This window comes from Oncorhynchus keta, chromosome 36 (genome assembly GCF_023373465.1).
Source record: "Oncorhynchus keta strain PuntledgeMale-10-30-2019 chromosome 36, Oket_V2, whole genome shotgun sequence".
In the NCBI taxonomy this organism is placed as follows: domain Eukaryota; kingdom Metazoa; phylum Chordata; class Actinopteri; order Salmoniformes; family Salmonidae; genus Oncorhynchus; species Oncorhynchus keta.
In genome coordinates this window covers 13,320,864-13,342,967 of record NC_068456.1, presented here as the reverse complement: position 1 = coordinate 13,342,967, position 22,104 = coordinate 13,320,864, and the positions used below count along the sequence as shown (strand labels likewise).

General features: G+C 42.2%; 1 protein-coding gene across 6 annotated transcripts in view; it reads right to left on the bottom strand.

The window, feature by feature from the left end:
* The window catches only part of rasgrp3 (RAS guanyl releasing protein 3 (calcium and DAG-regulated)), a 56,651-nt gene that overhangs the window by 7,702 nt on the left and 26,845 nt on the right, over window positions 1–22,104 (bottom strand). For 2 of the 6 annotated variants that reach the window (XM_052498511.1, XM_035754253.2), the window contains exons 2-14: window positions 19,225–19,307; window positions 9,584–9,764; window positions 9,355–9,457; window positions 7,741–7,803; window positions 6,703–6,834; window positions 6,370–6,517; window positions 5,791–5,964; window positions 3,811–3,927; window positions 2,342–2,617; window positions 2,060–2,140; window positions 1,804–1,917; window positions 1,400–1,515; window positions 425–572 (exon numbers count right to left, since the gene is read on the bottom strand). In XM_052498511.1, the coding sequence (XP_052354471.1) occupies window positions 425–572; window positions 1,400–1,515; window positions 1,804–1,917; window positions 2,060–2,140; window positions 2,342–2,617; window positions 3,811–3,927; window positions 5,791–5,964; window positions 6,370–6,517; window positions 6,703–6,834; window positions 7,741–7,803; window positions 9,355–9,457; window positions 9,584–9,653 (1,542 nt within the window). In that variant the 5' untranslated portion in view covers window positions 9,654–9,764; window positions 19,225–19,307. The remainder of the gene's footprint in view (window positions 1–424; window positions 573–1,399; window positions 1,516–1,803; window positions 1,918–2,059; window positions 2,141–2,341; window positions 2,618–3,810; window positions 3,928–5,790; window positions 5,965–6,369; window positions 6,518–6,702; window positions 6,835–7,740; window positions 7,804–9,354; window positions 9,458–9,583; window positions 9,765–19,224; window positions 19,308–22,104) is intronic. The other 4 variants (XM_052498510.1, XM_035754254.2, XM_052498512.1 and 1 more) reach the window with 2 other exon arrangements.

The following is a 22,104-nucleotide window of genomic DNA, read 5'->3' as shown; positions in this document are numbered from 1 at the left end:
CTATGCACAGTGAATCATCTCTGTATTTCTAATCCCTCTATGCACTGTGAATCATCTCTGTATTTATAATCCCTCTATGCACTGTGAATCATCTCTGTATTTCTAATCCCTCTATGCACTGTGAATCATCTCTGTATTTCTAATCCCTCTATGCACTGTGAATCATCTCTGTATTTCTAATCTCTCTATGCACTGTGAATCCTCTCTGTCTCAGAAGGTCATTAATCAACTTCGTCAAGGAGTAAAGATAGACTTATCTTCTCTCAGCATTGAATGACTCTTGCACTAATTTGATGGCAGTATATTGCTGACATAAACAATCAGAAAGCATTATACTTTTCTTCCAACCAAAAGTGTGCTGTCTCTCTGAGCATAAACAGTTAGTTTATATTAGTGTGTATTACAAAGTGCACAGTATACATACGAATCCAGCACAGTGCTCGCAGAAGGTGGGCTTCAGATACGTCATCTCTGTAAAGTTGTGGATAAAGCCAGGGCCCATTTTATACTGGAGCAAGGGGTTGGCCCTCAGGAAGTAAGCCATCATCTCATCCTTACTAATCAGACCATCCCTGTAGAAGAGGAGCGAGAAAGAGAGACAGACAGAGAGAAAAATACAGATAAGAGAATAATCAGATGGAGAGAATGACAGCTCCTGTTATGCAAACATTACAGTAACTTCCATCCCTTCTTTCTGTTTTATCCAGACAGGAAGAGATCTACAACAGTGCTCTAGATTAGACACCCAGGTGGTTTGTGACAACTCCAGCCCCTGCATATCTCCAGTCTCCCTCCTAAGGAGCACTGCCTCCCAGACCTATTTTCTGAGTCATGGAGCTGCTCAGGCGAGCTGAAATGTGATTTGAAGCGTTCCAGTGAACAGATGAACCGCCCAGGACACGAGGGCAGAGCACTGTGTGTGGCACTGTGTGTCTTTCACGGGCTGCCATAACCTTCACCTCCCCCCTCCTCAAACCTTGGCGACAAAGCGCCACTCCCAGTCAAGACAGGGCAAGGCTAAAAGCAGATATGACTCTGTTGTGACTTCACAGGGTTTTCCTGCAGATTTACGAGAGGATGTTTGATATTACCAATGACCTCATTTTCACTGTAGCTTTGTGTGGTGAAACATGGTTGTTGATGGCCAGTTACTGTATCTCGCTGTGAAATGTTTAGAATACCCAAAATTGCAGTCTTATTGCATCTTGGATGCTTGTAGCTGCTTTAAAGGCAAATGTGTGGAATGTGCGTGTGTATGTGCGTGCGCATGTGTGAGTGAGAAATAGGGAGAGGGTGTTTGTTGGTGACAGAAAGAGGGAAATCGAAGAGGAGGATGAGGTGGCTTAGTTGCGACACCTCTGAACCCGTCATATTTCAAATGGTAGACAGGGTCACTTACTGGTCCTTGTCCAACACACAGAAGGAGTCCAAGAAAGGAAAGTTGGCAGCAATACTCTCAAAGTCCTCCTGAGAGATGTAGCCATCATGGTCATGGTCGTAGTTCCTGAATACAGACTTCCCAGAAAAAGACATGAACAAAATACTGTAAGTGATTTACAAGCACCAGACTTTTTTTGAGTCATATTTGAGTAATTGTTGGTTTATATACCTACTCAATATTTGGTATTGTGACAGAAAAAGCCACTGACTGATTGTTGAAATAATGTATGAGATATTTATGGACGGGTTACCCATCCTCTAGATAGTAACATTTTCAAGCGTTCAGACCACAGCCAAGCTATGTCCTCCTGGACTTTATTCAAGAGAAGACACAGATCAGTTACTGTAATGGAAACAACTCACATCCACCACCTTCCTGATGTGCTTGTTCACCACATTGGGGTCAGGTTTGGTTGTCACACCTGACGCCCAGTCCAGAGGGGCCATTGGCTTGTTGGGGGTTGTCGGAGAGGTAGGCTGTGGAGATTGAAAAGATAGAGAGTTAATATAGGAACTCTCAGGTATACTGTATTATTTCTATTTTCACACTTTTTTTTCATGTTTTCTAATAACTACAGCTCCAACAATGCAGCCTATAAACCACAACAAGAAGTCTTACCAAAGACTTTGGGTTACGTGGTTCCCTTAGTAAGGATAGCTCATATATTTCATCTTCGGTGTAGTACAGGTCTAGAGAGAGCTGGAGGAAATTGTTTATGATTAAACATGAAAATAGATTCAGCCTTTCTGCAATAACAAACACATTTATGATCATGTTACTCTTTTGTACGATCCCACAAAACGTTGTTTGATACCCACTGAAATGACAAATTGAGTGACAGAACGATAAAACAAGTCCATTTCCTGTTGACGGGGAACCCTTTTGGGGCGGGACACTCACAGTGAGCAGGTAGATGAGGTCCATGTTGGGCTCCACCTGGGCTGCGGCACTCTGCAGGGACACCAGCTCGTTGAAGGTGAGGTAGAGCTGGTGCATCTTTACGATGTTCACCTTGTCGTCGTCCACCCAGTCGGAGAAGACCACGTGCACGGCGATCAGGTCCTTCAGGTGGACTCCCAGGATGGGGACCTTGAAGCCTTCGGAGTCTGTGAACGCCTTGCGGTAAGCACAGTAGTTCCCATTGGAGGAGACCAGCTCCGTCATCTCATTCCAGATCTGACGTTGAGAGGGGTAAGATGTCAGGAAGTGGAGGACAGCATAGTTATTAGGGTAATAACCATTACAGCTGACATAACGTGTCATAACCGGTCATAACACTATCACAACCCATATATTACCCCTGCTATCACAACCCATATATTTACACCTGTTGTGACATATATTGTGTTATTTTAAGGCTGGTTATGACACCTACATAAGAGTGCCAAACCCCACATTTATTCAAATTAGTTTTTTCCCCTGACAAAAAGTTTTTTGAAAGTTTGTTTCTTAAAACTTTTGTTGTTGTTGTAGTAATGAATTCTTTAGAGTCATGTTTTCCCCCCTCATATCTTAATAAATAACTTGTAGAAAACACACTTTATGACACTCATGGAGCCTCATGACCATCCTGTGTCACTTTACTTGGACTAAGAAAATACACTTTATGACACTGTCAAGAAGCATTATGACCATCAGAATCATATAAGCCAGATAGACCTGTCATGTACATGCCCTTATATCAGTCATCAGTCAAAAGGTGGGTGAATTCTCCTGCTCCTGAAATCTGCTCCTGCATTCATCCCAGTCATCAGCAACAGAGCATTGGGGTACGTGCATGTCTGACATCAATGTATGCACAATTACAATGACAACTTCATATGGTCAATTAAAGAAACATATATAACATAAGTATACTGTTGACACGCAGGCTATGGTGTAATGGAATAGTTTTGCCTTGTGTTTTGTGGGTTGTGACACTTATATGTAGGTATCATAACCAGCCATAAAATAACGCAATATGTGTCACAACAGGTTTAAATATATGTGTCATGACAGTGTTATGACCATAGTATAACAGGCTGTGACAAGTTACGTTGGCTGTTATGACATATAACAGTTATGACGCTGTGTGTCAAGTAAAGTGTTACTGATATTAGATACAGCACCGGAAAGATACAGAGAGAGTGACATGACAGCAATCGATACAATACAGATGGTATCAAATGCCAGGAAATTAGGACGGTATCAATTCTGTGTGGTGTCCTTTCTCAAACCATCACTACATGGTAGTTGATGAATTGGTCTAAATGTATCCTTAGCAGACGCTAAATGAATACGACCATTATCTAAAGTAAACGAAAAGGTAGAATCACATCAGATGATATTAGTGAGGCTGTGACAGAGCAGAGGCAGGCGTGCGTGCTGACCTTGGTGACCTCGGGAGCCAGATGCGAGTGGGTCTCCTTCAGACGAGAGATGGAGCTGTGACTCAGACCTCCCACCACAGCCATCAGCGTATTAAAGTTCTGCAGTTGGAGGAGTTTCTGAAGGACAGAGTGGCATGGAACAAAGTGGAAGAGAGGGAGAGAGAGGAGTTAGAGTGAGATGGAGAGAGGGATAGATAGAGCGAGAGCAAATGAGGAAGAGAAATACAAATTACAATTTTAAAAAACAAACATACATAAAACAACTTTATTCCAATACAGTATCTAAAGCAACATTCACCAACATCAATGAATATCTCTTTACATCAGGGGAACATGCTGTAACATCTTATTTAAAAAATGTCAGAAGCTTTGCCTGTAAAAAATTAAAAACAAAGAGCCCTCTTGAGTTGAACAGACTCGCTTCTGCATTAACTGAGAAATTGCCTTCATAAATAGATATGAGTTTGAGTGCTAGACATTAGTCTTCTGAATAATTCCTTTATCTAATTCCTTGTAGATGATAATGGAGGGAGAAGCCCCTGGTATCTGATCAGATTAAGAGGCCCAACAGCATGCATGATGCTTAATGTCACCCCCTGGCCCCCAGCAATTAGACATGGAGAATCGCATGAATCGAGATGAGACAGTGTCATTGCTAGAGGGAAGCCCTGTTCTTACGTCAGATAGCGCAACGATTCCTCCTGCATTGATCCGTCTCGTTTCTCACACAGAGCAAGGGGATGGATCAAAAGTTATTCAATTACAATGTGCCATCATCATCACTTTTCAAAAATACTGGGTGCGTTCGAGTTGTAAGGTTACTTGTGTAATGAATCTTGTGAAAGCTCTTGTGGATTAATGTTGAGAAATGTTATGATACGCAGCTTGTTAAACAGCATTAAGAAATACCATTTCTCACCATAAGCTATGAGACTAGACTTAAATAGCTGATGAAGATACATAAGGAAAGCATAGAGAGGAGGCCTTTCTATAAGAGAAAAGAAAAGCATGTGTGGGCAGCAGTAGCTTTTAATGAGCGGAGGGTGTTTGTGATCTAATTGACAATGTTCCAGTTTCATTGATACAGACGATTTAATGCAAGTCAGGCTCAGCTAACTGTCTGATTAATATACGGTACATGCTTCATATTGAACCATGAGTCCCTCTAGCTTCCTCTGTTGTTCCTTCTCCTTCGGGATGTTCACATACTTATAATGAGAGATTTTCTGAACATGGAGGCGAAAGAAACCGCCTATTCATTTCAAGCGTTACAATGTTGTACAGTTAATGAGAATTTATGCCTCAAGAAATTGCCCCGACCTCCTTTACAGTTGCTTGTGTCAGAGTGGGCGGGTTTTAGCTCATCAGAGAAATTAAATTGTGAGGAGTTATGGAATATAGGATGTAAGTGGAGAGGTGGGGAGAGTGAAGAAGCGTGAACCAGCAACGCCCCAGCTGTCAGAGAGAGACAGAGATAGAAAAAGAGAAAGAAAAGAAAAAAAAACACCCACTAATAAACACTGTGGTAATATGAAGGAGTCAGATTGAACCTTTTAGGGCCCGCCTATACGACTCCACAGATACATTTATTTTTAAACATTTAAATTATACATTTATTTATTTATCATTTATTTGGTCGTTTCATTTTGAGGAGGCTGTCACATTGTGTCATGACAGGATTCTTGGGCAGTTAAACAGGGAAATGCATGAGCCCAGTTGAGGGACGAGTGTCTCGTAAGAGTGATGCCACCTGACGTAAGACAATGCTGTGCTCATCTATTCATGCAGCATAATGGACACGTCTTCTATCTACACTCTTTATGCTCCCTGCATCCTTATTCCCAATTCAACCGTTGCCCTGAACCTAAATATGGGGTAAGTAACAATACATGGCACACAGAAATAATGACACAGTAATAAGTGCACTGTAATATAAAGTGTTACCATCAAACCTACAAATAGGAAGTGCTCTCTTCCTACCTGGGCCACGTTGATGTATTTGGTGATGACCTCAGCACGGTGTTGGGGTGTCAGCTTACTGAGCACCATGAGCTGAACCCACTGGGAGACTCCGTTGAACAGGGCGATGGAGCGCTCCAGCGTTGGGTTGTCCACCAGACATCCGTGCATCACATAGCTTTGGTAGTCTGTGAACTGGGTTTGGGGGTTGGAGAAAGGGAGAGTTAGTGTCCATGGCATGTACAGTCGGCTGAGTAGATAACACAGACGTCATTGGCATATACTGTGCCCTACATAACTGATGAATTCACACGTGAACTACCCAGCAAATAAAACTAACTGCAATGTAGAGCAAGACGTATCTAAGAACATACTCTGTGGTGGTGCGCAATTAGCCTGGGGACGAGGTTAGTTGACAGCCAAAGCTTTGTTCTTGTACTTAGTAACAGTACTAGAGGGGCTAAAAAGAGTTATGTGGAAAAAGTACTCTTGGGAAAGAGTCTTGAGGAATGTCACACACAGGGGTAGATAGAGAAGAAAAGGCCCCAGCAGGTGGATGGGTTCTCAGGCCAAGTGTCTTTTTCCACCGGGGACACTCACTGATATCCTCCTGATGGACTTGTACTCCAGGAACGTGAGGTGTTCAGCCAGCTCCATGGGCTCTAGGTGGTCAAATAGGAGTGAGGCTTTGCCCTTCTTGGCCTGCTTCTTCCTCTGGGTCAGCTTTCTCATCCAGTCATATGATGGACTAGAAAGGAATACACACAATCTGTTGAAACTTGTGACTGTGTGTGACTGTGTGTGACTGTGTGTGTGTGTGTGTGTGTGTGTGTGTGTGTGTGTGTGTGTGTGTGTGTGTGTGTGTGTGTGTGTGTGTGTGTGTGTGTGTGTGTGTGTGTGTGTGTGTCCGCCCGTCCTTGGGTAGTCCCTCACATGGTGGAGATGTCAATGAGTTTGAAGTGTTCCTCACAGCCCAGCTGAGCCGCCACGTCTCTGAACTCCTCAGTGAGGCGGATAAGGCCCAGGTCCAGATTAAACTCTGCAGGGAACACCGTAATCCAGTACCTAAGAACACACACACAGCACAGCGGACTGGCTGATTTAACATATACAATATGTTGACTGTTTGCATGTGTACATTATGGCTGGACATCATAGTGTGTAGCCACAAGCACCAGTGCCTGTTGTAAATGAAGGATTCACAATGATATTATAGTCTCTCTCAGAGGGCAAAGGCCGACTTGAGGGGGACTGACCCTGCACAAGGACTGCTGGGGGCTCCTTGCACAGTGAGTAGTAGTAGTGTGATGTAGTGAGATGGACAAGTCCAGCAGATAGTCATAAATGTGGCCTAGATCCTTCTCTAGCCAACAAATCATGTTTTCTTAATCTGGAAACAATACATGAATACAAAGAACCAATAGCATTATGCTCCTTTAACAAGTGAATGGCCATTGTGGTATTCCCCCTTCAGATTAAAATGAACTGCAAAATAACATGAACTTTAGGATGGCCATCGTTACAGTAGATAACATTACATTCAGATGATTTACTTAGTCCTTGAATTTCAAACCAAGGTTGCACACAACATAGTGGGACATATATAATGAATTGGCAGACATTGGTGAAGGGGTTTACCCGTGAAATGAGAGTTTGAGTATTCTGTTAAAGATTGCCCGAGGACTTTTCTGGGTAAGTAATGGATCACAAGACTCCTGAGTCATTGAACGCTTTCGCCCCAAACAATATCTCCACTTCAGATGGCTGGCAGTGGCCCACGTCACATGAGGACAGCCACTGGCTGTCACTTCCAATGACATCATCTCATTGCACCAGCCAGTCAGTCACAGAGCCCCGAGAGAGGAGCACAACATTTTCAGCCGAGGGGGTGGGTTGCCTAGCAATAAAAAACATCTTCAATACTAATAAAGAGCTCAGAAGCTCCTGGGTATGAAGTAGTGTTTTTTTTACCTCATTAAATAGCAGATCTTCAGTCTCGTTCTTTGGCACTCATCTCCCTGGCAGTCACGGTATGTGGGGTTGTGTCAAGGACAGTTTAACACTTTTTGAAGACATTTCCCAAAGCCCCATTACAAATGGACACCAGTCCCCATTTCCAACAACCCCCATCCCCTCCCAAAAAACACAACAATAAAAAACATCTTTCACGAGAAGCAGCTGTAGATTTATTAGTTGGACAAAAGGTCTCCACTCATAAAGAATAACTAAAGTGTTCAGAGAGGAATGCCCAGTATCTGGAAATAAAAACAATGGAAGTTCAGGCCATGTGATGAACCTCTCCACCACTGCATGTGTGCATTCTCTAAATAACTGTTACTGGGCCAATGTTTTCCCTCCTCGAACCATTGAAATAGAGATCTTAGAAGTAGCTTTGGAGAGGCCTTGGGCAGAGGGAGCCATGTATGCTGCGTAGCCTGTCTGCTATCACCTTCAAAGGAACACAGCTGTTTCTCTGCCCAGGATCCAGTCACAAGCATATGCAGCAGAGCAGACAAACCCCTGCCTTCTCTGTAGTACATTGGAACTCTCCCAGCATGGAGGGTCACGATGGATGCATATTGGATGTATACATGACTGTGAAAAACACACAATCAGTTGCTCTTCTACTCTCAAGAAGAGCGAAGAAATACTCTCATGGGCTAACTCACAAACAATGAGGTGAATCCATGAGAGATATAAATATAAGTTCTGTGTATTAGGTACTGAAGGACAAAGATAAGTACTGTACATTTTGTTGGGTTAAAGCAAAAGCAAAAAGTGAGAGTAAAGGCAGAATAGTGCCTTTGTATTCTGTCACATGGAAGAGACTATCTGCTCTGGCTCTCGTCATACCACATGGAAAATGTAGAATTTGCCACAAACTGGTCCCGGGTCACATATTTTTAAGATTAAGATTGGAGGTAGGCTTATCTCTAATCTGATTCTAGATCTGCGCTTAGGGGCAACTTCCATCTGAATCACCACAGCCATTACTCCAACCAACAGCAGGGAAAAGATGGGGGGTTCATCAGTCATCAGTGGAGAGGCCTGACGCCAGGCAGAGTAATATCTCAGGGTCATGATGTATGATGGAAGCAAAGAGTTCAGAGAATAAGGCGTTCCCTGTTGAGTGGTCGTCTGAAGACCACGCACGCGACAACAAACCACTTAGTGGTATGGAGTCTCCAGGAAAACACCGTCCAGAACCCTGCTAACTGAATCAGATTCAAATGCAGTCATGACGCACTAGATACAAATCATACAGAGAAATAGGACACTATTAGGTATCGATTGGATCCAGGTTGCACTTCCTTTGAAGCGGTTCTTTATCTCAAACATTTTGCTCTCAAATGCATATATATACTGTCCCTTAAAATAAACAAGCGTTTGTATCCTCAGGAAAAGTCAGTCAGGGTTAGTTAGTGTCGCACCACCCAGAAAATACATTTGGCACAGTCAGGGAACACAGCATTCCATAGCGTCCATATTGCATACTCTGCCATATCTAAACACTACCAGAAAGGCAAAAAATAGCATATGACCATTGTTCTTTGTTGTTCTGGTGTGAATCCACATAAAGGATATATCATGAGCAGCTTCCCAGCCAGCTCTTTGGACGTGACATACCAGCGGTGCATTAGCAGCAGGGTGCGAGGGAGCTGGTTGGACTGCAACTCACCATTGTCATCTGTGGAGAGTGATCACAACATAGAAGAGGAACAATTAGAACACCTACAGTATCTATATCTCCATGGATCACATCACACACCACTAAGATAGCTTCCCCACTGTGCTTCTGTGATTGGTCACTCACCAAAAGCCTGGATGCAGGCATCCAGTAGCGTGTTGAGGGGGGCTGCCTTCCCCAGCGTTGATGATCCCATGGTTCCGCGGGGGGACTCCTCACAGATACGGGTTCACGCCCCCGGAGCAGGAGAACACATGGTACACCTCCACACCTGGAGGTCAGGGGTCAAAGCCTGCTTAGGAGCTCTCTATGAGAAGAGAAGACACAGGGATGCGTCTAGATGTCAGCTTACGCTAAGCAAACATTGCTTAGATCTCTTTTTAAGATTCTTGTAAACACATATAAGATATGGTTGTGGATGTTGTTTATTCATAAAGCACACAATCGGAATTTGTGTTCTAAAGTATGGACACATACTAAATCCACCAGACACATTTCCTTTTACAATACATACTGCCACTACATGGATGCTATACCAGGTTTTTCAATAAACTACAGTGGCTAGTGAAAAGAGGTGATTTCTCCAGCGTCATGCTCCTCTCCTCCATGCTCCTCAGCCATACATTTTTAATTACTTTCCGATGTGCTCAGTGGGTGGTACCACTAACAGCTCATGATTCCATACAAATTGCATAATTTCTGGCCCAGTAAGCCGGACAAGACTATATCTGTCTACAATGGGACTGGGTTTATGTAATCTGGATACAGTGGTTTCTCTCTCTGCCTAATGAATATCAGTGATTGTCAGTTCATACAATATCACCACTGATGCCAACACAAAGTAAGTTAAGTACAGAAAAGGACATTTCAGGATGTTATTCTAGGGTTTTAGATTTCCAGATTAGATTTTACGACACAACAATAAAGGTTGAAATAGCAGAGCAAGTTGTCTGTAGTGATGACAGAGGTGGCGTCATAGGTAGGTTTGGTCGGTTGTTTAGGAAAGTGTTGCTGATTGGGATTGGTTGAGATTGGCCTAAGCCTCGAAGCAAAACAAATCATCAACCAGTGAATAAGGATTAGAGGTGCTTTGTGGGAGCAGGGGACCAAGTCCCTGTTGATTTGGAACTTGTTAATGGTTTTGTGTGTAATCTGTTGCCGTCACCTTGGTGAGGCGCAAACAAGACGTCATCCCCAAGCCTTGTAATTGATTGTGCGACACTTATGTCAATATCATAACTAGTGCAATTGGTGGGGGTTAGGGTCAGGAGTAGGATATGTGTGTGTGTCTGTGTGTGTGTCTGTGTGTATATGCACATGCTTTTCTGGAAATGAATCAAGCCCTTGTCCCTTGACTGTAAGGAGATTAGTGAACTCTATCTGCAGACGGAGTTGATAATATCTTAGATGTTGAATGTGTTACCATACTGACTAGTATGTATCCCTCAGGTATGATTCATATTTGTTAGTGTTAAAATGAATGACGTCCATGGCCTTGACTGAAGGCAACCTTTCTTAAGGTTCAATTCAATCAGATCCGCTTTAGCCGACATCTGCATAGCGGTTGTTTTGGTGGTGTTGGAGGTGGGACTGCGTTAGAGCTGTCAAATCCACAAGTGGCTCCTGGCATTATACCTAAAGCGGACATTGCCATTGGCTGCACTGAGTCGCATTAAGAGAAATCCCATGCACATACAGTATGTGTACATCCGTTTATATTTCAAATGCATCTCAAAATGTGATAGGTAGGAGGCTTGAGATAGGATTGAAGTAGATATTAGAACATGAATTTGCTTTGCAGATTCTATACATTTTGGGTACTATGCCTTGATTTATGTTTGTCCCGAGTATTAATTAAGTCCTAGATTCAAATCGATCAAGCGTGAATTGGCGATCATCGACCCCCGCATAGCTGGTGTTTTGGAGATGTAACTGTGTTGGAGCTGCGAAATCAGTGAGCAGCTACTCTTGATCATTGTCACAAAGCCACACCCGTCCCACTCCCAGGCTATATAGAAATAATGATGCTCAAATTGAAAATCATTAAACAAAATAATAAGGATTTACATAAGCCTCATCGATGTCCAGATTACATCTCACATTCCATTTCATGTTGGAATTTGTAGATTTCGCAGCTCCAACACAGTTACATCTCCAAAACACCGGATATATTGATGAATACACAAATACAAAGAACGCCTGCTCTTTCTATGACAGACTGACCAGGTGAATCCAGGTAAAAGCTATGATCCTTTATTGATGTCACTTGTTAAATCCACTTCAATCAGTGTAGATGTCCGTGTAGATGAAGGGGAGGAGACAGTTTAAAGAAGGATTTTTAAGACAATTGAGTCATTGACTGTGTATGTGTGTGTCATTCAGAGGGTGAATGGGCAGGACAATAGATTTAGGTGCCTTTGAATGGGGTATGGTAATAGATGCCAGGCGCACCGGTTTGAGTGTGTCAAGAACTGCAACACTGCTGGGTTTTTTACACTCAACAGTTTCTCATGTGTATCGAGAATGGTCCACCACCAAAAGGACATCCAGCCAACTTGGCACAAATGTGGGAAGCATTGGAATCAACATAGGCCAGTATCCCTGTGGAACGCTTTCAATATCTTGTAGAGTCCATGCCCTGACGAATTGAAGCTGTTCTGAGGGCAAAAGGGGTTGCAACTGAATATTAGGAAGGTGTTCCTAATATTTTACACACTCAGTGGAGGTCAATAGTCTATGCAGAGGGAAGAGCAAATGCATGAGGAAGATTTGATCAACATTCAACTAGGTGGAAATGAAGTGTGTACAGTATCTGTTACGTTATTCCCTCGCCAATAGTGTATCACTGCACTGAAACAAAACAGCTGATGCCTGGTGCCAAAATGGACACCATGGCAGGTATGCCCGAGCTTGTTTAGCTCAAGCAATTACAGTTGATTAATATGCGTTAAAGGCCCTAACAGCAGCACTCCTCACAGATAAGATCTTTCTGAAGCACCACTGTTTTCCATCATGATTTGCAACGTGATCTCCACTACATGGACTTGTATGTATTGAAGCAACTACGAAAGCCATAAAAATTGGTCTAAAATCCTCTGTTTTTTTGTGCAGAGAAGATGTCTACCTCTTATTCTGTTTAATAAACCTCCAATTTCCTGTGCAGTCACACAGTTTGCCCCTCTACAGCTGGGCACAGAGCCAGTGTCCAGATAAATGGAAAAAGCCATGCAGCCTTGGAGGGTCACACTTCAATAAGTTGAGACGGGCACTGATAAATGAACAACCAAAGGTCTGCAACTCCACTACTGCGCTGACTCCAGATATACCGTACCTGTTGTGCTCATCTGTGACTCTGAGTTGAAGTTCACATTGTCAACTTCAGAAAACCTTCCAAAGTATGCGATGAGCTTATTGGTCAAAACACAAAGTTGTACGGCAGTGTCCTGACATAAACTCAAACCTCAGCTTTTAGAAGGACGCGTCAGTCAGCAGAATGACTCTCCTGCTGTACATTCTATTCTGATTACAAAGTGCCGAGACAGACAGAACCAACATCATCACCTGTCAAATGGAAAATAAATGTTTTTCCAGACACGTTACATTATATGCCATTTAGCAGACGCTTTTATCCAAACCGACTCGCAGTCATGCTTGCATACATTTTACGGACTGGTGGTCCTGGGAATCAAACCCACAATCCTGGCATTGAAAGCACCATGCTCTACCAACTGCGTTAGAGGACTACATGACCTCCCACTGGACACAGACGTCAATTCAACATCTATTCAAATCAAATCATAAATCAAATTTTAAATCAAATTTTATTTGTCACATACACATGGTTAGCAGATGTTAATGCGAGTGTAGCGAAATGCTTATTCCAAGTTGGGTCAATGCACACTATGTATACACACAAGGACACCACTTCAAGTTGGTGGATTCGGCTATTTCAACCACACCCGTTGCGGACAGGTCTATTCAAATTGAGCACAGAGCCATGCAATCTCCATAGACAAACATTGGCAGTAGAATGGACTTACAGAAGAGCTCAGTGACTTTCAATGTGGCACTGTCATAGGGTGTCACCTTTCCAACAAGTCAGTTAGTCAAATTTCTGTCATGCTAGAGCTGCCCCGGTCAACTGTAAATGCTATTATTGCAAAATGGAAACATCTCGGAGCAACAATGACTCAGCCGCAAAGTGGTAGGCCACACAAGCTCACAGAACGGGACCGCAGAGTGCTGAAGCGCATACCACGGATAAATTGTCTGTCCTCGGTTGCAATACTCACTACCGAGTTCCAAACTGCCTCTGAAAGCAACGTCAGCATAAGAATTGTTCATCGGGAGCTTTTATTTTTATTTTTTTATTTCACCTTTATTTAACCAGGTAGGCAAGTTGAGAACAAGTTCTCATTTACAATTGCGACCTGGCCAAGATAAAGCAAAGCAGTTCGACAGATACAACGACACCGAGTTACACATGGAGTAAAACAAACATACAGTCAATAATACAGTATAAACAAGTCTATATACAATGTGAGCAAATGAGGTGAGAAGGGAGGTAAAGGCAAAAAAGGCCATGGTGGCAAAGTAAATACAATATAGCAAGTAAAACACTGGAATGGTAGTTTTGCAATGGAAGAATGTGCAAAGTAGAAATGGAATGGATTTGGATTTCCATGGCTGAGCAGCGGGAATCTGGAATCTGGGTTTGGCGGATGCCAGGAGAACGCTACCTGCCCCAATGCATAGGGACAACTGTAAAGTTTGGTGGAGGAGGAATAATTGTCTGGGGCTGTTTTTCATGGTTCAGGCCAAGCCTTTTAGTTCCAGTGAAGGGAAATCTTAACGCTACAGCATACAATGACATTCTATATACGAATATGTGCTTCCAACTTTGTGGCAACAGTTTGGGAAAGGCCCTTTCCTGTTTCAGTATGACAATGCCCCCCATGCACAAAGCGAGGTCCATACAGTAATGGTTCATTGAAATCGGTGTGAAAGAACTTGACTGGCCTGTACAGAGTCCTGACCTCAACCCCATCAGCAACCACAGCGAATTAAGTCACTGAAACTCTTAACAAAGAGTTGCAGTCAGTTTTGGAATGGGTGGCCAGTAATAAACTGGTCCTAAACATCTCTAAAACTAACAGTATTGTATTTAGTACAAATCATTCCCTAAGCTTTAGACCTCAGCTGAATCTGGTAATGAATGATGTGGCTGTTGAGACTAAATTATTGGTGTTACCTGTAAACTGTCATGGTCAAAACATATACACTACCATTCAAAAATTGAGTCACTTAGAAATGTCCTTGTTTTTGAAAGAAAAACACGTTTTTTGTTCATTAAAAGAACATCACATTGATCAGAAATACAGTGTAGACATTGTTAATGTTGTAAATGACTATTGTAGCTGGAAACAGCAGATTTTTTATGTAATATCTACATAGGCGTACAGAGGCCCATTATCAGCAACCATCACTACTGTGTTCCAATGGCACGTTGTGTTATCTCATCCAAGTTTATAATTTTAAAAGGCTAATTGATCATTAGAACACCCTTTCGCAATTATATTAGCACAGCTGAAAACTGTTGTGCTGATTAAAGAGGCAATAAAACTGGTCTTCTTTAGACTAGTTGAGTATCTGGAGCATCAGCATTTGTGGGTTCGATTACAGGCTCAAAATGTCCAGAAACAAAGTACTTTCTTCTGAGAAATTAAGGCGATTCCATGCAAGAAATTACCAAACAACTGAAGATCTCGGACAACGCTGTATAATACTCCCTTCACAGAACAGCGCAAACTGGCTCTAACCAGAATAGAAAGAGGAGTGGGAGGCCCTGGTACACAACTGAGCAAGAGGACAAGTACATTATAGTGTCTAGTTTGTGAAACAGACGCCTCACAAGTCCTCAACTGGCAACTTCATTAAATGGTAGTACCCGCAAAACACCAGTCTAAACATCAACAGTGAAGAGGCGACTCCGGGATGCTGGCCTTCTAGGCAGAGTTACAAAGAAAATGCCATATCTCAGACTGGCCAATAAAAATAAAAGATTTAGATGGGCAAATGAACACAGACACTGGATAGAGGAACTCTGCCTAGAAGGCCAGCATCCCAGTCGCCTCTTCACTGTTGACATTGAAACCATCTGACATGATGTAGTCCATGACACCAAATGACTGTTTAGTTTGTGGTCCAGGGGTAAACATCCCTTGTGTCTTCTATATACACCCATTATATTATTGGTCTTTGAATAGTGATGTAAAACATAGCCAGTCGCGTTAAGAGCACCCTCTGGGTGCTTAGATTACATGCTACATGTCACAGAGCCCTAAGCTCTGAGCTCAGATCAACAGCATCAAATGTGAGCAGTATATTGTTGCACAGTAGTATGGTATCTCAATGACATGCTAAAATACATCAACAAGAAATTACCACAAAAATACCTTCTACAATTTATCCTCAACTAAATACCTTGTACAACCTGTCTTCAACCAAATAACTTTCAAAACCTCTCTGTAACCAAACGTCTTCTCCAACCAGAGAGAGACATCCAGGGCTGATTGGTTAACCTCACAAGGGCAGTGATGTACAGAACTGTGCAACATGGCTTCTTACATGAAGAGTCTGCTGCCCTGTGCTTCCACACCTCTAAGAGGATATGAATCAATGAATCGATTAGTTGTCTGTTAGGTGGTAATCAGGCATCCCTACTCTCCAAAGGGACACCCAATGATTCCTCCACAGCTTAACCCCAAACAGCCAACGAGATGCCAGATAACAGCATCTCATTCCACAGATAATTCCTCCCTTCTATACCACCTTAGTCACTCCATTGTCCAGATCTGATAGGAGCAGATAGGTGGAAGCAATATGGCGGAAACCAGGTATTGACACCTATTTAGTAATATCTAGTACTATTGTATATGTGAATGTGAGTGAATGAAGGCAGATGGAAGGGAAATAGGGAAAATATTTCTGGAATGAAAAGCAGCCTTGCTTAAATCTGTATCCCTATTCTATAATGCCATCCACACCACAAGTGAAACACGTAGGAGGGAAATAAGAAGGAAAGAAGCTTGTTCTGAAAATGTCCATTCAAATTTAACAGAATGACTTCCTATAAGAAACAAATAAACCTCAACAGAGCAGGAAAGGGTCATATATTATTTATGACAATGCTTTAATCTTGTATTTTCATGTATGACTTGTTTCCTATACTTGATTGATTGTTTGGATTTGGACTGCAAAGTCACTTGCCCAAGGCATCCCACTGGGCACTGACATCAGTTCAATGTCTAGTTTTGATTGACATTTTGTTGAGTTTTCAACTAACGTGAATGAAATGTGAAATAAACAAACAAATTCACCATGTCATTGTATTTAGGTTAACAGTTAGGTGAAAATTAGACGAAATTAACTTTTGCAAATCCAATCCAGTTTTACACTTTAATTTAACGTCATCACATAGATGGGTTGAATTGACGCGGAAACAACATTGATTCAACAATTCTTTTCCCTGTGGGACGGTGGTTGTTTGTAAATCAAATGTTTTATCGAAACAAAATCATTACTCAGAGTCCTTTGTGGATTCAAAACCATAGCAGTTTTTTAAACCAAACAATAATATTTTACACAGCACTGCCAGGATTTTCCTAATCCTACTGACATGGGTCCCATACGATCGGCCTTGGGTGGAGAACGGCTATAATTGTTTTGATAAATGTTCAAATTCCAAGGAAGTGTTTAACGTCTCTTTCTGTGAGTCACTGATTGACAGCAGGTCATCTCTGTGTTTTCCAGGAAGCTTTACCATTGAGACAACTCTCTACACAACATTAACACACTTCAATGGTCATGCTATGTGAGTATAGGTGCATTTGGGCGAAAGAAAAGCACCGCACAGTACTAAGAAAAATAGCTATTTCAACACAAATAGTTGTTTCATATAGCAGGTTTAAGACCACTAAAGAAATATGGAACAGTTGCTATTATTTATTATTATCAGGAGGATAGGATGAATCCGCTAAAGTAACCTCAATACAAACACACATCTCTACAATATCAACAACAACAACCACCAACTGACCACCACTGTATTGATGCAAACACCTCAACCCAACCATGTCTCTGAGCTGGTTGAGGTTGCTGGCTGAGGTCATAATAACAACTGAAATACACGAGGGCGTGGATTCAACGCAAGGTGCGTTATACAGCCAACAATGCAGCTTTTAAAGGCATTTTCCTGCACGGAACGGCTGATGCCTGGAGCCGAAATGGGCACCACGGCAGATGTACCCAAACAGACCTATTTATTATTATGGTACAGCCTCAGTGAGATTCAAACCTATAATGTTATGTTCTCTATATATAGAATTAGTCCCCTGCGCCAACAGGATGGAGCTGGCATGCCATGTTTTTTTAATTCTCAAAGCTGTTCATTTTAGCCTATTCAAACAGACCCCATTTCAAAGGAAACAAGCACTAGTTGTAAGAGCTTGTGACAATGAAGACTTGCACTGTTGAGAGATTAATAGGCATTTCACAGTAACTTAATGGTTGCTGGTCATCAGCACGTTAATGTTTAATTTTCAGTAACTTGTTACTAACCCACTAACCCAAATTGATCAGCTAGTTGCAAGTGGGTTATTGATCAATTTGCTTAATGTTGTCATCTGAAAATCACTGGAAGTTAATGTACATTTAACAATAACTTGCTGTTTGCCAGTTAGGTAACATTAAATTCCCAGCAACTTTCTGGGAATGATGCAGGATAGTTCAATGGGCTTTGGAACATTCTTAACACAAAAACAAAATATTGGTTAGATTTATGGCTCTATTAAATCAGATCCGCTTCAGCCAACATCCGCATAGCGGTTGTTTTGACACTGTCAGAGGTGGAACTGTGTTAGATTGTAGAACTGGAAATGGACAAATGAGGTGATCAACCTTCATCAACATATAGATAAAACCACTTCAACGGGTACAACACTTCCACTAACGGTTGGCATAGAAACCATGCCCCAAATACTCTAATGAGCCCTGCCAGCATATTGCCCCCACCCTAGAAAATGTACTATAAAAATAGATTGTAAACACAAATACTTAAAAAGATACTGAACAGCCAATGCCATGTGAGTTCTTATGTGTAACTTTGACCATTTCGTACCCCAGGGAACAACGCAGTTGCCAAACTATACTCTTATTTTTGAGAGTGTGTGAAAATATGTTATAGGTAATAAATATGTACCTGGTGGCACTGCAGAAATACTGACACACTCCCCACTTATAGGTTGCAAGTTCAAATCCACAGAGAATTCATGCACACTTTGTGTCCTTGAGAACTACTATTTTTACGTTGGTGTAATCAGATAGTCACCCAATTATTGACTTGATATTTTAGCAAAGTGCAGAAATGTATTGTTGCCAATAAGTCTGTGGCCAATCTCCATCACACCCACAGATATGGTGGTGTCGCATGACATTTCAGGTTGCTGGCAACCATGAGGTTGTGAGTTCAAGTCCCAGGAGAGGTTGAGTCCCAAGTGTGCTCACAGTACACCATTTTACAAGATTGTACAGCATGTTAAATTACAATAGCTTACCGGCTACGGAGTTGCCGCAAAAATACAGTGAATATAATTTACAAGAGTGTATTGTAATGAGAAAACAGCAGCATACTGTCATTTTACAGCAATACCACCTTCACGTTTTCGTATACAGTATATACTTTATTTTTCTCTTGTATTATCACTGACCTGGTGGCGCAGCAGGACATTCAAGAAGTTACCAACCAATAGGTTGCGAGCCAAAATCCGAAGTCAGGGAACAGTGCAGTTAACTGTAGGTTAGAGTAAAACAACAGTACCAAAGATTACAATAAGTATTTGTTACTGTAAAATGACTACAGTAGCATTATTGGTACTGTAAATCAATTATACCGTAAAATACCGTACGGTAACATACTGCACCTTTTTTTCTTGCAGGTAACTGGCTGCCAGTAGGTTACCGTAAAAACAACAGGACATTTTTACAGTGTAGCATCCTGACTTAAACCCAAACCTCAGCTTCTAGAAGGACGCGTCGGTCAGCAGGATGACACAGTTCAGAGTCGGACAGAAACAACAATCATCACTTGTCAACTGGAAAAGACAACGGACCTGAATAAGGAAAAGTCCTATATACTTATTTGGAGAATGTGTAATTAACGGTTACAGTCCACTAATAATGAGCCCAAGCCAAAATACGATGATCCCTCCCTCTTCCTAGATAATCCCCAAGCCAAATCTCTGATTTAACCTTTTGTGTCCCAGTATTAGAATTCTGCTGCCTTTTATTACATGGTTCCATCTGCTGTATAAAGCAGAGGAAAATACTAAGAATTAGCAGCTACTTATACAAGTTATTTGACAAATATGATATGACATTACAGTCACATTCTGCATCAGCTTTACCGGCAGTAGGGTCCACTACTCCTCAATATCCATATGAGAAGACCGGATACACTGATGCATTTGACGTTTCCTCACTCATGCTGGTTTGAATACAGCCATGCATTGTTGGGGTCAGTTCTGCTATGTTGGGATCAGTTCTGCATGACTTGTACTGTTCGCTCAACAATAAGCAAGTGTTTCTGCCTGGGGTTTGCGCACACGCACACACACACACACACACACACACACACACACACACACACATACACACTTCCCAGACCACTAGTGTCACTAGCCCAGCATCAAAGAACCACTCTCTTCCTCAGTTCTGACAGACAACTGTAACACAGAGATGCGAGAGCACATTGCCCTGTTGACCTCTAGCAAAAACAAAACACAGCACACATCAACCCCAAGTCAGACAACAATACAAGCAGTCTCTTAGCCACCAACAACAAATAGACAGTACATACAGAGATAAACAAGAGCAGAGTAAGATGTACAACAACAAGGTTTTACATAAGCCTTTTCTGTCTGTTTCAAAATGCTCTGTTAACAGTGCCACAAGCATCTCAGTCATTGTCTTTAACATATTATGAATACTGAAATGTCCTAATACATCCATGTGCAGTCTTACCACCAAAAGGCATGGCAACAATGTCTGCCTTTAGTAAGTCCAGGGCAAAGATCATTCTTCCCAAAGGCTACACAATCTTAGATATAGTCGACCAGACCAGTGCTCCAGGCTGCTTCTGGCTGCAGTAGAGTCCCATGGTAGAGTGCAGTACGGTACCCTGGTCCTCCTCCTGTTTTAAACACAGCCTGCAGCAGTGTAACACAGCCCCCATGTGACCCCACACTACAAAAAAATCAAAGGAGCTCTGCTCAGAAAACCAGAACCCCCAATACCACACGTACACATACATCCACACACTTTGACACCTATCGCACAGTCCCCCCCACACACACACACCAAAAAGGAGAGAAAAACACAGCAGACATGGATAAGGTATGGCATCCAGACCTGGAGTATTTGAACAGAGCCCATGCAGCAGACAGTCAGGGCACACACAGAGGATGAGGCAAGGGCAGATGTTGTTGGAGACACACATGGCTAGAGCCGTGCTCAATGATTTGGCAGGAAGAGAGCAACAGCTGCCCACCACAGCCGTTTGTTGTTAGGCGTGAGAGAGAGAGAGGCACACACAGACAGAGAGAGAGAGTTTGTGTATGCACGCCCCAGACAGTCACATGTCTCTTCTGATCACTGAGCAGATAATGGACTGAATAGTGGCCTGCAGCCTTACTAATCCTACCTACAGCAGCCCTAATGAGTGACACTAAATGGCTGCTGACATCACCTATAGACTACAGGGTTTTTAATTGACATCATCTACAGTGCATTCGGAAAGTATTCAGTCCCCTTGACTTTTCCAAATGTTGTTACGTAACAGCCTTATTTTAAAATGATTAAATCATTTTGATTTAAATCATGATTAAATCAACAACAAAAAATCCTCAATCTACACACAATACCCCATAATGACAAAGAGAAAACAGGTTATTAGAATGTTTTGCAAATGTATACATTTTTTTATAAATATCTTATTTACATAAGTATTCAGAACCTTTGCTATGAGACTCAAAATTGAGCTCAGGTGCATCCTGTTTCCATTGATCATCCTTGAGATGTTTCTACAACTTGACTGGAGTCCACCTGTGGTAAATTCAATTGATTTGACATGTTTTGGAAAGACACACACCTGTCTATATAAGGTCCCACAGTTGACAGTGCATGTCAGAGTAAAAATCAAGCCATGAGGTGGAAGGAATTGTCCGTAGAGCTCCGAGACAGGATTGTGTCGAGGCACAGATCTGGGGAAGTGTACCAAAAAATGTCTGCAGCATTGAAGGTCCCCAACAATACAGTGGCCTCCTTCAATCTTAAATGGAAGAGCCACCAAGACTCTCCTGAACCACCAAGACTCTTCCTAGAGCTGGTTGCCCGGCCAAACTGAGCAATCGGGGGAGAAGGGCCTTGGTCAGGGAGGTGACCAAGAACCCAATGGTCACTCTGACAGAGCTCCAGAGTTCCTCTGTGGAAATAGATGGACGCCACTCTTCAGTAAAAGGAACATGACAGCCCGCTTGGAGTTTTATAAAAGGCACCTAAAGGACTCTCCTACCATGAGAAGCAAGATTCTC